At 39.6% G+C, this 12,475-nt stretch overlaps 1 protein-coding gene across 1 annotated transcript in view; it reads right to left on the bottom strand.

Annotated features, from left to right (window-relative positions):
- Window positions 1-12,475, bottom strand: part of LOC308126859 (protein diaphanous homolog 3-like) — a 161,005-nt gene that overhangs the window by 122,045 nt on the left and 26,485 nt on the right. The window contains exons 9-15 of the mRNA XM_080491547.1: window positions 10,165-10,275; window positions 9,460-9,561; window positions 9,071-9,204; window positions 5,262-5,380; window positions 5,129-5,193; window positions 3,368-3,472; window positions 1,431-1,769 (exon numbers count right to left, since the gene is read on the bottom strand). Of these exons, the coding sequence (XP_080347673.1) occupies window positions 1,431-1,769; window positions 3,368-3,472; window positions 5,129-5,193; window positions 5,262-5,380; window positions 9,071-9,204; window positions 9,460-9,561; window positions 10,165-10,275 (975 nt within the window). The remainder of the gene's footprint in view (window positions 1-1,430; window positions 1,770-3,367; window positions 3,473-5,128; window positions 5,194-5,261; window positions 5,381-9,070; window positions 9,205-9,459; window positions 9,562-10,164; window positions 10,276-12,475) is intronic.

The following is a 12,475-nucleotide window of genomic DNA, read 5'->3' as shown; positions in this document are numbered from 1 at the left end:
ACTGCATCGATGCAGTCATTTAGTATTTCATGTGATAAGAGGCCTTGAAAGTGTTGAGTGGATAAATGAAGACACCTTCATGACCTGTCCATATTACAAATCCTTACAAACCCCCAAAAGGTCACCCGAGCCGGGTGCACAGTTGCATGAAATTGGACAAAATCTGCTTCAAATAGTGACCCGATAACACTTTTTTTCAAGCGCTTGCATTTGGGTACTTACCTGTAGCAATTACTATATGAGTATTTAATATTGCATTTATATTTTTTAACATGATTTCCAAATTATTCATTCTAATTAGAAATGGTGTAATAATTGAACAACAGTCATCATTGAAAAACTAAGTTAACTTTTATTATCAAACTTAGAATTCACTTAGCAGCACTCAACATAATTTTCCTTTTGAATTGCTGAGAAGAAGAAAAAATATCAGCCAATTGAGACAATCAAGAATGAGAGTTTGCAGTCAGCCTCACTGCAGTCACTGGTGGGTATTTTCAAACTCGCCATCCAGGTGACATTGCTGCTCTTTGTCTGCTCAGTGGGTGCTGTCGAGCTGCGGTGAGGTTGCATTGGGTGTGACATACCGGAGCACTTTAAACTCACAGTATCAAACCAGATACTCAACACAGGGATGGGTGCATCATTTCCTTAACTTTTGTGAATATAAATCCTGCTGGAGTCAGGTGTTATGTGACACTATTGCCTCTGTAGCTGCTGAATGAAAAAAAAAAGCTACAGTTGTGACTTAGAAAACAGGCTGAGATACTCTTTTCCTTTGTCAATTTCTGCTTTTGTGGGCAACTGTTTGAAGTTTGAGATCTTATTGCACGAGAACTTTCTCAACAGCTTTGTCCCAAACATAAGCATATGTGGGGGTCTCCAGCAGCTGTCTGTCGTCCGCCTGTCCTACTAAAGAGTTCACTTGAAATTTCAAGCATCTGGTTTAGTTTGTCGAACACCTGCATTGATGTAAACCTCAAATTTAATTATTAATCGAACCACAAACTAACACCACTTGTGGTGTGAAGGTATACTGCTCTGCAGAGAAAAACATCTGCAGTTGCCGCTCCGCCATTAGCATACGATCATCTGTTATTTTCAAGTATTACCGTCTTGGCACAAAAGTAGAAAGTTGTTGTTTAATTCTTAGAGAAACAGCTGTACTGTGCAGGTGCTGCTAATGAAGATCAGGAAGAAATCAGAAAGGAGAGAAACATCACAAACCTCCGGCCTAAATTTATAGTTTTCTGTTGCAAAGTTTTAGCGGAACTCAAAAGCATCTCCAATATCTGTTAGTGGATAGTACTTAATGACATTGAGCAGACATCTCCAACACATACCGTTTGGGGATTTTTGTTAAATCATTTCACATGACAAATCATATACTCGTTCTTATTTCACCCTCGTGTTCCAAAACGGTGTCCTACCTTGGACCAGTTGAGGCGCTTAATGGAGGTTTCAGGCTTGAACTCCTTCTTCGGCCTGAGGCCATAAGGCAGTGTGTGTGGGGTGGGGGAACCAAGACCGCCGAAAAACCCAGGAGGGGGCAGAGGTGGAGCACCGAATGGAGGAGGCAGCCCGGGTGGAGGAGGTGCAGCAGGGCAGCCAGGTAAGGGTGGTGGTGGTGGAGGAGGAGGGGGGGGAGGTGGAGGAGGAGCCGGCATTCCGGGTGCTGGACCAGGGCCTGAAGGTCCCGAAGGCATCGGGGGGCAAGATAATGCCGGTCCAGCCTGCTTAGCAGTCACACAACCAGAAACGGCTCCAAACTGAACACACAAAGACAAAGAAAACAACCTTTTTAATTGTACAAACTAAGTTCACCACCAATGTCACACATTTAAAGAGGAAGCCAGATCAACAGTGTCTGTTGATCCATGCACCTAACTTCATTTTCAACATCTACATCTATTGAATTTTTTTAAAATTAATTTCAATTCAATTCAACTTCATCTATATTGCACCAAATACAACACAACACTCGGTGCTTTTTACTGAGAGAAATCCAACAAATTAAGAGCCACACCAAGAATTATCTCCAAGTTTTATTACCTTCTGGGGTGTAAAAAAAAAAAAAGCTACCAAATGTTTTACTCATGTTAAACATTTCTTAAAGACGTCTTGAATCAGATTAAATCGTCCTTAACTTAACTTGTTTTGGGGTTGTTTTTTTTTATATAAATGGGCTTTAGCAGTAAATTGTCAACTTCACTTGTCATTTATAAGAACAGAAATAGCTCACCTTTTAAAATGTTCCTCATGTCATTTAAACATTCTTGTTTGCTTCATAAATAGACTGCACGTGCTTGACTCCCGTGAATATGACTTTTTTCTATTCAGTAGCCAACACACCAAGTGCGTAGCACACACAACATCACTTTACGATGTATAACAAAGACACGTTTTCTCATTCATTCAGGAAAGGGCAAAAGCTTACAGACGGTCATGATTCTGTTCAGAATCTAACAACAATGATTTGTTTGTTTTCTTCCAAAGCAAAAAAAAAAAAAAAGAAAAAAGAAACGTTATAACTGGGCCTACAAGTTTTGTAAATTGTATCATACAGCGCAAATGACTTATTGATCCATGCAGCAGTTTTAGATTAAAGACGCACACTAAAGGTCAGCCCTTGGCCCAATGCTGCCACCGCATCTACAGGGAACAACACCTTGGCTGAATTAACAAGTGTGTGTGCAAGCATGCTCATGAGAGTGGGACTGACAGAGGGCTGAATGGACAGACAGAGACAAAGAGCGCGTGCGTGCGTGTGCGCGTGCATGCGTGTGCACTGGTTAAATGTACTATTGCGATTTCAACCAAGGTACTATTTGAGTATGCACTCTGTGTTTGCTCACTCAAATTGAAAAATTATCAGGAAAATAAAAAGGAAGTTCGCTTCCCCTCTCTGACTGTGTAGCTATCTTGCAATGCCAGGGTGTGCGAGCAACTCCCTGATGTGTTGGGGGTGGGGGATTGAAGAAAGCCCCAGTAGTGAGGCTGAAGGGGTTGTCAGAATAAATTGCTTTTAGAACAATTTCCTCTTATGGGATAGAGATCTGAGAATTAGAAATGGCCAACATGGAGGACCGGTCAGTGTTCTCATTAGACTTAGTGTCAGCTAGCCAACAGAGCAGCCTCCATGTCAAACCAAACTGCAGGCTCCAGTGCATAAACCAGCCAGTTCCATCCCCATCCGGCAGCCCAAAATAACAAGAACATCTCACAATGTGTTAAACTGCTGGGGTTTTTTTTGTTGTTGTTTTGAATACTCAACAACTGTTTGAATCTAAAAAGAAAAACAAGTGCTTTGTTATATCTATCATGCCGTTAAAACATACAAAACGTGACATTGACAGCTGAAACATACCTGGGACCTGAAGGCCTGGAGCTCTGCTTGGAGTTCTGCTATCGTTTCTTCACACTTAACCAGTTGAGCTTGTGCCTCCTGTCTGCTCAGGAACTCTTCATCAAACTTAAAAGCAGAAAACACCAATTCGTTACTGTGATGTTGTGAAGGTGATGCCATTCACATTCACTCACCAAACAAACATTTCATGTCCACGCTCGTATCCGTGTTTGATTGACAGGTTAGACATCAGCTACAATGCATCCGGCTGAACAGCCTCATAAAGCAGTTGGTACATTTTATATTTATAGCCACTGATCCCGTGGGTGCTCAGGAGCTGGAGCACCCACTGAAAAGGTCGGCATCAACTGGGGGATAGAACATCAAAAAAAAAAAAAATCAATCAATCAATATATAAACATATTTCAATCAATAGTTGAAAAAATGTCGCCTCAAACAGGAATCGAACCCAGACCTTCCGGAGTGTCTGCCAAGAATCCCACCACTATACTGCACAAGCTGCATGCATGACGAGTAGTCACACACGGTTTTTGATACAACATCACTCGGTTTAATCTTTAAAATTAAATTTTCTTTCCATTGAAGTCCGAGTCTCCCCCCAATGGTCAAAAATAGAAAGCGGTGCCTTTGAGTCAAATCTTGTGTTTTCAGTGTCCGTGTGGGTGGCTTTATACTATTCTCTGTTTTCTAGTGTCTTCAATCCTTCTCCCTTTTTACCACACATCTCATTAGAAAAAGTTGGAGGCGCACAAAGCTGAGATTTTCCGCTTGACAAGGGCAGCGCAAGGGGCTGTCGCTGCTAAAATGACGTAATACGCTGACGCGTGAAGCATAAAACAGCCGTAACCGTTTCATCCATGACAGTTGTTAAAAGCTTTCACCAGTCAATGGATCCAGATTTCAAAGCAGAATCTACAACATTTCAACTTCTATGTTTCACTGTTAATTATGTCTATTAATCATCATTTTAATCAAATTTCCTTCTCTATCAATTAATTGTCTTACAAACAGCAGTTTATTATGTTTTTCATTTATACGCTATGCAACTATAAACTCTGCTGCTACATAGACTTTAGTTAAAGACAGGAAAGAAAACATGCACATGCTTGATCTCAAATGACGACGCTTCTGTCACAACGCAAGTGACTTAATGAATGTAGTGCAAGCTTGCAGCGGGTTACTTATTTTTCATCAGAGGAAAAAAACAACATTTAAACATGTTGATAAATACAGAACCTCAAAGTAAAGGAGACTGATGAGCATTATATTGCAATAAAAATGTCACGTGTAAAACGGCAAAGCGTGAGGAATAGCTTCTGCTCATCAACACGAAGAAAAAAAACTAAGGACATGGAAAAATATAGTTTACCTGGCATTAGAACTGTGTTCAGTTTGCGTGACTGTATTAAGGGACCTGAATATTTTAAGGCCAGTCTGATTGTTATTCCAAAGGAAATGTCACCTTATGTAATGCTGATGGTAAAAAGGTAGTTTTTTCAGGTTATTTTCAATAAATTTACAGAATGTTTGTCATGTTTATGATCTTCTGTTATTTTAACAAAACCCCAAGGAATTAACTGTGTTCTGTTTATTTCACGATGCTTATATTTTATTAAAAAAAAAATGCTACTTTATCCAAAAACAATTGTATAAATGCCAGCAAGCTACGGTTTTGTTTTGTCCCGATGGTATAGTGGATATACACAATAAAAATCTTGGATGCTTTTCTTTTTTTTTTTCTTTTCTTGGGTCAATACTTGCCTTCTGTGCCAGCTCTGAAGCTCTTTGTTCATACTCATCTGTTCGCGCTTTTTCCACACATATTTCTGCAAAAACAAAGAGTCGCTTTAATGACAGTCTATAGTGTAAACCTATGAAAAGGGGTGACACTTACCCAAGAGGTGGCTGAAGTCAACGTCTAGGCGCTTGCGGTAACTGAAGTCTGGGTCGGTGCCACTGCGGTGAAGCACGATTTGTGCAACACACTCCTCAATGATCTTAAAGTACTGAGGCCTACGGGTCACAATAAGTGGCGCATAAGAGTTTACTTTTCAATTTGCTCAACATGAAAAGAAGGAGAAAAAAAAAAAAAAAAGCCTTTCTTCTTGTCTGATTCTACACACGTTTATAAATGTACAGAATTTTATAAAAAGTATTAATCCCAGAGAGAAATTTAAATAAATGATTTACAGTCTTCTTTAAATTTTTCTTTTTGAGTTCAAACAACATTTTTTACAAGTCTGATCTCAGTGTCCTATAAGGTGCATGCAAGGTTAAAGATTAAATCTCAAATGTGACATGTTCTGAACTGTGTTGACTGTTAACTTAAGACAGTACCATTTACAAAATGAAACTCATGGTAATGTTACACACGTTACGGCTCTTCAGTTTCCAGAGAACTGCTAAATCCAAAAACGGCCATTTAACACCACTTACACCTTAATATAAGCACCGTTTTGATGATACTGAAGAGCAGGGAATAGACACCAACCAATTAGCAGCTGTTAAGTAATCGCAGTTAAATTGTTTCACATTGCTCCTTTGAATGCAGTAATCTCAGAATAACCGAGGGCAAGCCTCAATAAGCAAAAGGAAATATTATAGTGCAACAATGGCTGACATGCAAGGCTGGGAGCCACAGTGCTATTGCAAGTTAAAGAGAAAGCGTCTGTTTGATCTGCTCATTATCTCACAACAATGCCACTGAGAGTCCTAATCCCTTCTCGACCAAATCATTAACTAAAACTCTCATATGTACAAACAGTGATTAATCAGGGCAACCGGTTCCCACCTCTTCGTAAAACGATGCAGAGACTCAATCTGATATTGTGACTGTGATTTAAAAGATGGGCTGATAGAATTGGTAACAGTCACAATGGGGGGAAAAAAAGGGCGCGCTATCAGTCAATCTTATCATGCTCCTTTCGTTATTCCTCGACTTTGGCAACCAAGACAAAAAGGGGCAACATATCTTTGAGATCAAGAATTCAAAGACTCTGCCAACAACAGATCATTACAACAATCAGTTGTAAGAAGTGCAGCGCAATCAAAGAAAGACATTTTAGATATGATGCCGCATGTGAAGTGATAAATGACTCTGCAATCATCAGATTTTGAATGCCTCTCACTGGGCTGCTGCAATTTACAACCAATTGGGGACAAAGAAATATGGGGGGGGGGAATTGCAAATTAGCTACAATTTTTACTGGTGATCCCACTGTAATCTTACGTTAGGCATGTTGCGCAAAGGCCGAGCAAAATTTAAGTAAAAATGTTGCATATAAATTGAGGAACACTCCCTTAAAATTCACAAATCCTTCATGTTAACTTTTTTTTTTTTGCACTATATATATTTTTTTTTTTGCATTGACTATATAAATCATCGACTTTAGCAATCATTGAGTCAATGAGACGGCTGCTGTGGTTTAGCTCTTCGAGAGGATCATCTTCTAATATTAAGGTCGGTGGTGTGACAGAGGGAATCAATGTGACTGATCTTTATATATCTCTTTTAGACTGCCCAAGAGATAAAATGTACTGTATATGTAAAGTTTATTCAACATTACTCTATTTCTTTACAAGGATCAAAAGAAAAACAGAAGCTGCTGGATGAGGAGCCCGACATGGATGAAGACCAGACACATTGAGAAGGCTCAGCGACTCCGGCAAAGGCATTTCCAATGTCTTGAGATGCTTTACAAACCATCACATGTCGAATACGCTAAATGTGATGAAAGAAAATATATCAAAAGCAACATCCCTCATTAATTATGTCATTATGGCAGATTCCACAGCATAGCTGTGCTCATTAACCCAGCATTCTGTTATTTTTTACATGTTAAAAGAAAAAGAAAAAGAAAAAAGAAAAGTTTGCTTCACTCAAACAAGAGATTTTTCTCCCTTCCTCTCTCTTTGCATCTTTAGACTTGCACGTCAATCAAAATCCACACAAAACACGACTTCTGCTATGTATATGTTAAGACAAAAACCAAGTGTCAATATACACAGACATTTAGTTTCCCGTGTGGACTTCAGGCATTACCAAGAAGTGGAGGAAGAAGTGGAAATACATCCAGCTTGCAAAGACAGCAGGGCAGAGAAAAGAGGGGATTACTTGCAGTGTGCGGATGTTGAAAGTAAAAACGGAGGCTTTTGGCAGACTGCGCGGTGCAAAACAGGAGGACAAATAGGTCACTTTGGATAATGAGAGAAGTTGCTCATCTGAATGGCTGCCAACTCTCAAAGAAAAGACATCAGTGGTTGTGTCTTCCAACATAAATAGCTGATCCAATCGCCAGTAAGTACAAACGTCACTCATAACTCATGCATGAATACTTCTTATACAGAAGTGGTGGAAAAACTCTGGGAAATTTTGAAATATATATATATCAATCAAAGCATGCATTTTTCAATCAATATATGGCATCTAAAGTATCAGCCCACATTTGTGAGGGACCACTTCTTACAGCAAGCCTATATCAGAACTATGGAACTGAGTTGAATTGAAACAAGGTTAAAATGTAGGTAAAATCACTTTGTCAACCAACAATATGTTCATTTCTGGAAAGAACGACGATGCCCACAAGCCACCATTTACCTGTCCCTGTCATGAAGTTCGCCTCTTAAACCCGACAAGTGTAAAAGCACTCTATTGCCAATTCGCTTCAGTTTCTTTGATTTCAGGAATTGTTCAAACTAAAAGAAAAAATATTCTGAACTCATATTGAAGTTATGACATTTTAACAAGGCTCCAGACATAAAGTCACTCAGGCTTGACAGGCCGGTCAAACTGCTTGGCCGTTACCTCAGCTAAATTAGGATCACTATCATTCAAACGTTGATTTAGGATTACTAGATGATCATCAGATTAACAGGTTTTGCTATCAGAACATTAAAAAAAAAAGAGAGAAAACATAATAGTGAAGTGATTACAGAAGACTGCAACATACAACTTAGTGTGTCCAACGAATATTCTTATAATATCACTGCTGTTTACCAAGTAGATGGTAATACTAATGATGGAGACATTTAGTTCTCGAGGTTTAAGCATTTTTAATACAGAAAATTAGTCAGACCCAGTCAGAGGAGAGTGTCTGACAGGTGTTGTTTTTGGGTGGGAGGGAAAACTGCAGGTGATGCATTTGGTATTCTTCAGATAAAAGCTCCATCTTTTGATCAAACTATGGTTTAAGTCAGACCCAGCTGTGAGAGAACCAACATAAAGTAAGCCTTTGAAAAGTGCCATTAATAGCTGATGAGAAATGCTCTGGAGCTATAGTTGCTGGAGATGGCTGCCAGATGAAAGAGAACGCATTCTCTTTGTTAGCCGGTGTCATTGAGAGGATTTTAAGGCAGAAGGAGTTAGACCCCGGCGGAACATGAGCGCCCCACCAGTGCCCCTTATTAACCAGCGCTCACAAGTGGACCAACCTTTGCACCTTTGTACTTAACTCGCTGTCCGTGATCATTTCTCACACGCTGTAAGTAACAGTAATATACACTCCTAACTAAACCAAAGTGTTAAGTTGCAAATCAAATATTAACTAAAACAGTTTGACACCAATGTGGAACGTTCAAATCATAAACATGCGGAAACAATAAATCTTGGAAGTAAATTTAAAAAATAAAAATTGATGATTAAAAGTGCGGCTTGCTTCATCACGTTCTCAATTATCAATGCTCTGTGTGCAGTGTTGACCTTACTTGATCAGGTAGTCGTTCCGTATCAGCATCAGGTGCTGCAGTATAGAGAGGAAATAGGGCTCGGCGCTGCTGTCCTTCACTGTGCTCTGCACAATACGGAACACATCCCCTGCATCGGTGCAGGAAGTCAAGGACTAGATACATTAAAAGAAACATGCTCCCCCCCCCCACAGAAAAAGGATAAAATAATGACATGAAAGAACTGTTTAGGATTTTGATTAAATTTCACGTTGCATAACATCTTGTCAAGAACAGTTGACCTTGAATTCACGCCCTCAACATTTCCGAACAATGTCAAAGTTGAATACAAGACAAACGTACACTGAATCAGACCTGAGTTGCATGTAACTTTGGCAAAAGTGAAAAGGATATTCCAGCTCACACTTGATGTCTTCCAACCTATGAGAGAACTCAATCATATCTTCTTCTTTGTGCTCCTCGAACACCTTGAGCTGGATGTCAAGGGCCTCGTTTCTGATAGCCATCAGGTTCTACAGGTGAATCAAGGGAGAGACATATAACTACAGGATGAATAGATGCATTGAGATCCAAAACGAAGCAACACGAATTACGACGAGGGGCTTGAGAACCTTTATGATATGGGATATTCTTTGACAGCTCCACACAAAATAAAACAGATAGCTTAAGTAAAGTTAAATAAGTAATATTAAGTTAACTGCCCATATATACAAAAGGCTCGAAGCCAAGATTACTCATCGTTGTTTACAGGTGTCAGCGTCAACTTGCACTTTTACTTATTCATTATCTTGGCAGTAAAAGCAACATTGTTTACAACACATAAACATGCTAGGTAGATCTATTAAAGTTGGAAGATTATCAGCCCAGACACTGGAATCTTTATTAGTTTCTGGCTGCTACACAGACAGAGGGCGTACAAACTCCACTTTGTTCCATAAATTATTTGCTGGAGCAAATCGAAAATATTTCACAGGAGTGGACAAGTCATTTAAATATTTACAAGGTGAGTGTGAGTTTATATTGTGCATTCGTGAACGTGTGTGTGTGTGTGTGTGTGTGTGTGTGTGTGTGTGTGTGTGTGTGTGTGTGTGTGTGTGTGTGTGTGTTTTGCTTACCGGCAGTATCTCTTTCAGGCCGCAGCGCATAAATTCATTTCTAATGTGGAGCCTGAAGTCCAACTCATCAGGAGATGTAACCAGTGCATTGATGAGCTGCATGCATGCCACCTGCGACATGAAAAGTACAGAGAATAAAGACAGAGACAAGAGGGAGCAAGAGAACCAAAGAAAAAGATGAGTGACTTCTTCCCAGAAGTTGATGAAAAGCATGCTGGCATGCATTCTAAATGAGTTATGTCCCTTGGAAGCAGAGGACCATAACTAATGCATGTCTATTTTCTCCAGTCACCAGCTGGGGGGGGGGGGGATTTTAATATTAATGCAACAACTGCAGACCCATACACCCAAAACTAACTAACAGTCAATTTGAGGGCAAACTGCCGTATTTGGAAGCTGTTTTCACTCCCTCCTGAGTTTGGTTTACTACACAGGGACCGCTGCACCCTGCGACACTTCGACTAGCTGGGCAAACACAAACAAAAAAATCAATTATTGATCAAAGCAGCACTCCATTCATGTGTGAAAAGAAGGCATGGCCATGCTAAATATTCAGATGCCTTGAGAATCATTGTCAAATCCAGCATACTCCTATTTTTACCGTTTACGCTCTGATTTTTTAAAATGAAGTCTTTAACATCTCGTTTTAAAATTGAAATGCAGACAAGCAATGCGACAGTAGATCACATTGTCAAAATTTGATTCAGGAAGTTGAAACCATTACTGCAAAGACCTCAACAGTTATTTAAGAGATTGCCTTACTTAGCAATGAGTAAAGAGAAAATATCACAGCTCTTACTAATGTAAACAAATAGTCCATATGGTCATGATTTACTCAACCAATTAAGGTCTGTGATGGGAATATTGTGCATCTACATTTTCAACTAAATAGTGTACATGTACGTAATCTCATCATCTGCTATTGCTTTGGCTTTTTTTGCACCGCCCTTTCAAAAAGGAAAATCTATTAAATAAACATGTCTGACATCTTTTTGCTCATCCACATTCCTTTTTACACTATTGTCTAAATCTCCACCTGACTAAACTGTTCAGTCTTTCTTCTCAGACATTGGCTTTGTAAAGAAGGATAGAGTGCCTGTGGCTACGTATTGCTACATTTAGGAGAACGGTATTTATGCTTTAAATATGCATGGGCTTAAAGGGGATTTGTGTTGTCTATTAGACACTGGGAAGTAATACTCAAGCATTGATAAAACTCAGCTAAGTAGAAAGAGATGTGTTTGCACGGCCACGGATGAGTTTGGTCTTTTTGAGACTCGCAATCGTATGAAATTGAGCCACCGAAATCCTGGACGTCTTTTATATCTGCGATTGCTTCCACGCAAGAATCTCGTCCTTTCTCGTTGATGACTGATTCCTCAGCTCTCACTTTCTTGAAGTGATCATATAGTTTTCCGCCTGACAAATGTACGTCAAAACTGAGTGCTAATGATAATACTGCAAGAGGGGAGCAACGATTGCATCTTTTAATTAGGTTCCGCGATGGTCACTGCATGAGAATGATAAACAACAAAAGAAACAAAGGATTGTCCTGGTGAAAATGTGTGATTGTTGGTGCATGCGTGCGTGTTGTGAGGGTGGAGGGGGATCAGGGGAGAATTATCAATGCACATCCCTGAGCTCGTGATTAAAGATTCAGACAGCATACTTTAATAATGAATAACATTATTGGCACAAAACAATGGTGGCCATGAGTACAAAAGCCCATATGCATCATCTCAATTATCTGTATACTGTATAAGCAGGGAGCTTATCAATAAAAAGATTAGAGAGGAATGACATGTTAACGGAAGGCACTCACTCCAGTAAAAGTCCATTTTTAATATATAGAAATTAAGATGATGAAGATTGGTGAGATATTTTGTTTGTTTTGAGAAGATTGTGAAAGAAATGCTGGTTATGATCGCTCATTAGTGCAGTGGCTCTAGTGAGAGGACTGGGGTGCTATAATTATTTGGCTTCTCATGGGTTGTCAAAATTGGATTTAACCAATGAAAGAAAATGATAATAAGACACTTTCCAGAATCAATGGCGTTTTCTCACTTGTTAGTGTGGAGGCGCATTCTCTGCAAACCAGGATGTAATGACACCCTGCACTAAGCTTGATCCACATTCACATGGACCTTTTCCATTCTGGTCTAAATGCCGCACCAACTCGCAGAGCATAAAGTTCACGTGACTACGACCAGAAGTTTCTTTAGTTACTACAAATATTTCTTTGGTGAACTCTTGATTCCCGTTTCACCGCACCAGAGATAAGTGCATTTTTGTTGATGTGGGGGGGAACCTT

Source organism: Lipophrys pholis (assembly GCF_963383615.2).
Source record: "Lipophrys pholis genome assembly, chromosome: 2".
In the NCBI taxonomy this organism is placed as follows: domain Eukaryota; kingdom Metazoa; phylum Chordata; class Actinopteri; order Blenniiformes; family Blenniidae; genus Lipophrys; species Lipophrys pholis.
This window is presented reverse-complemented; position numbering and strand designations above follow the sequence as displayed.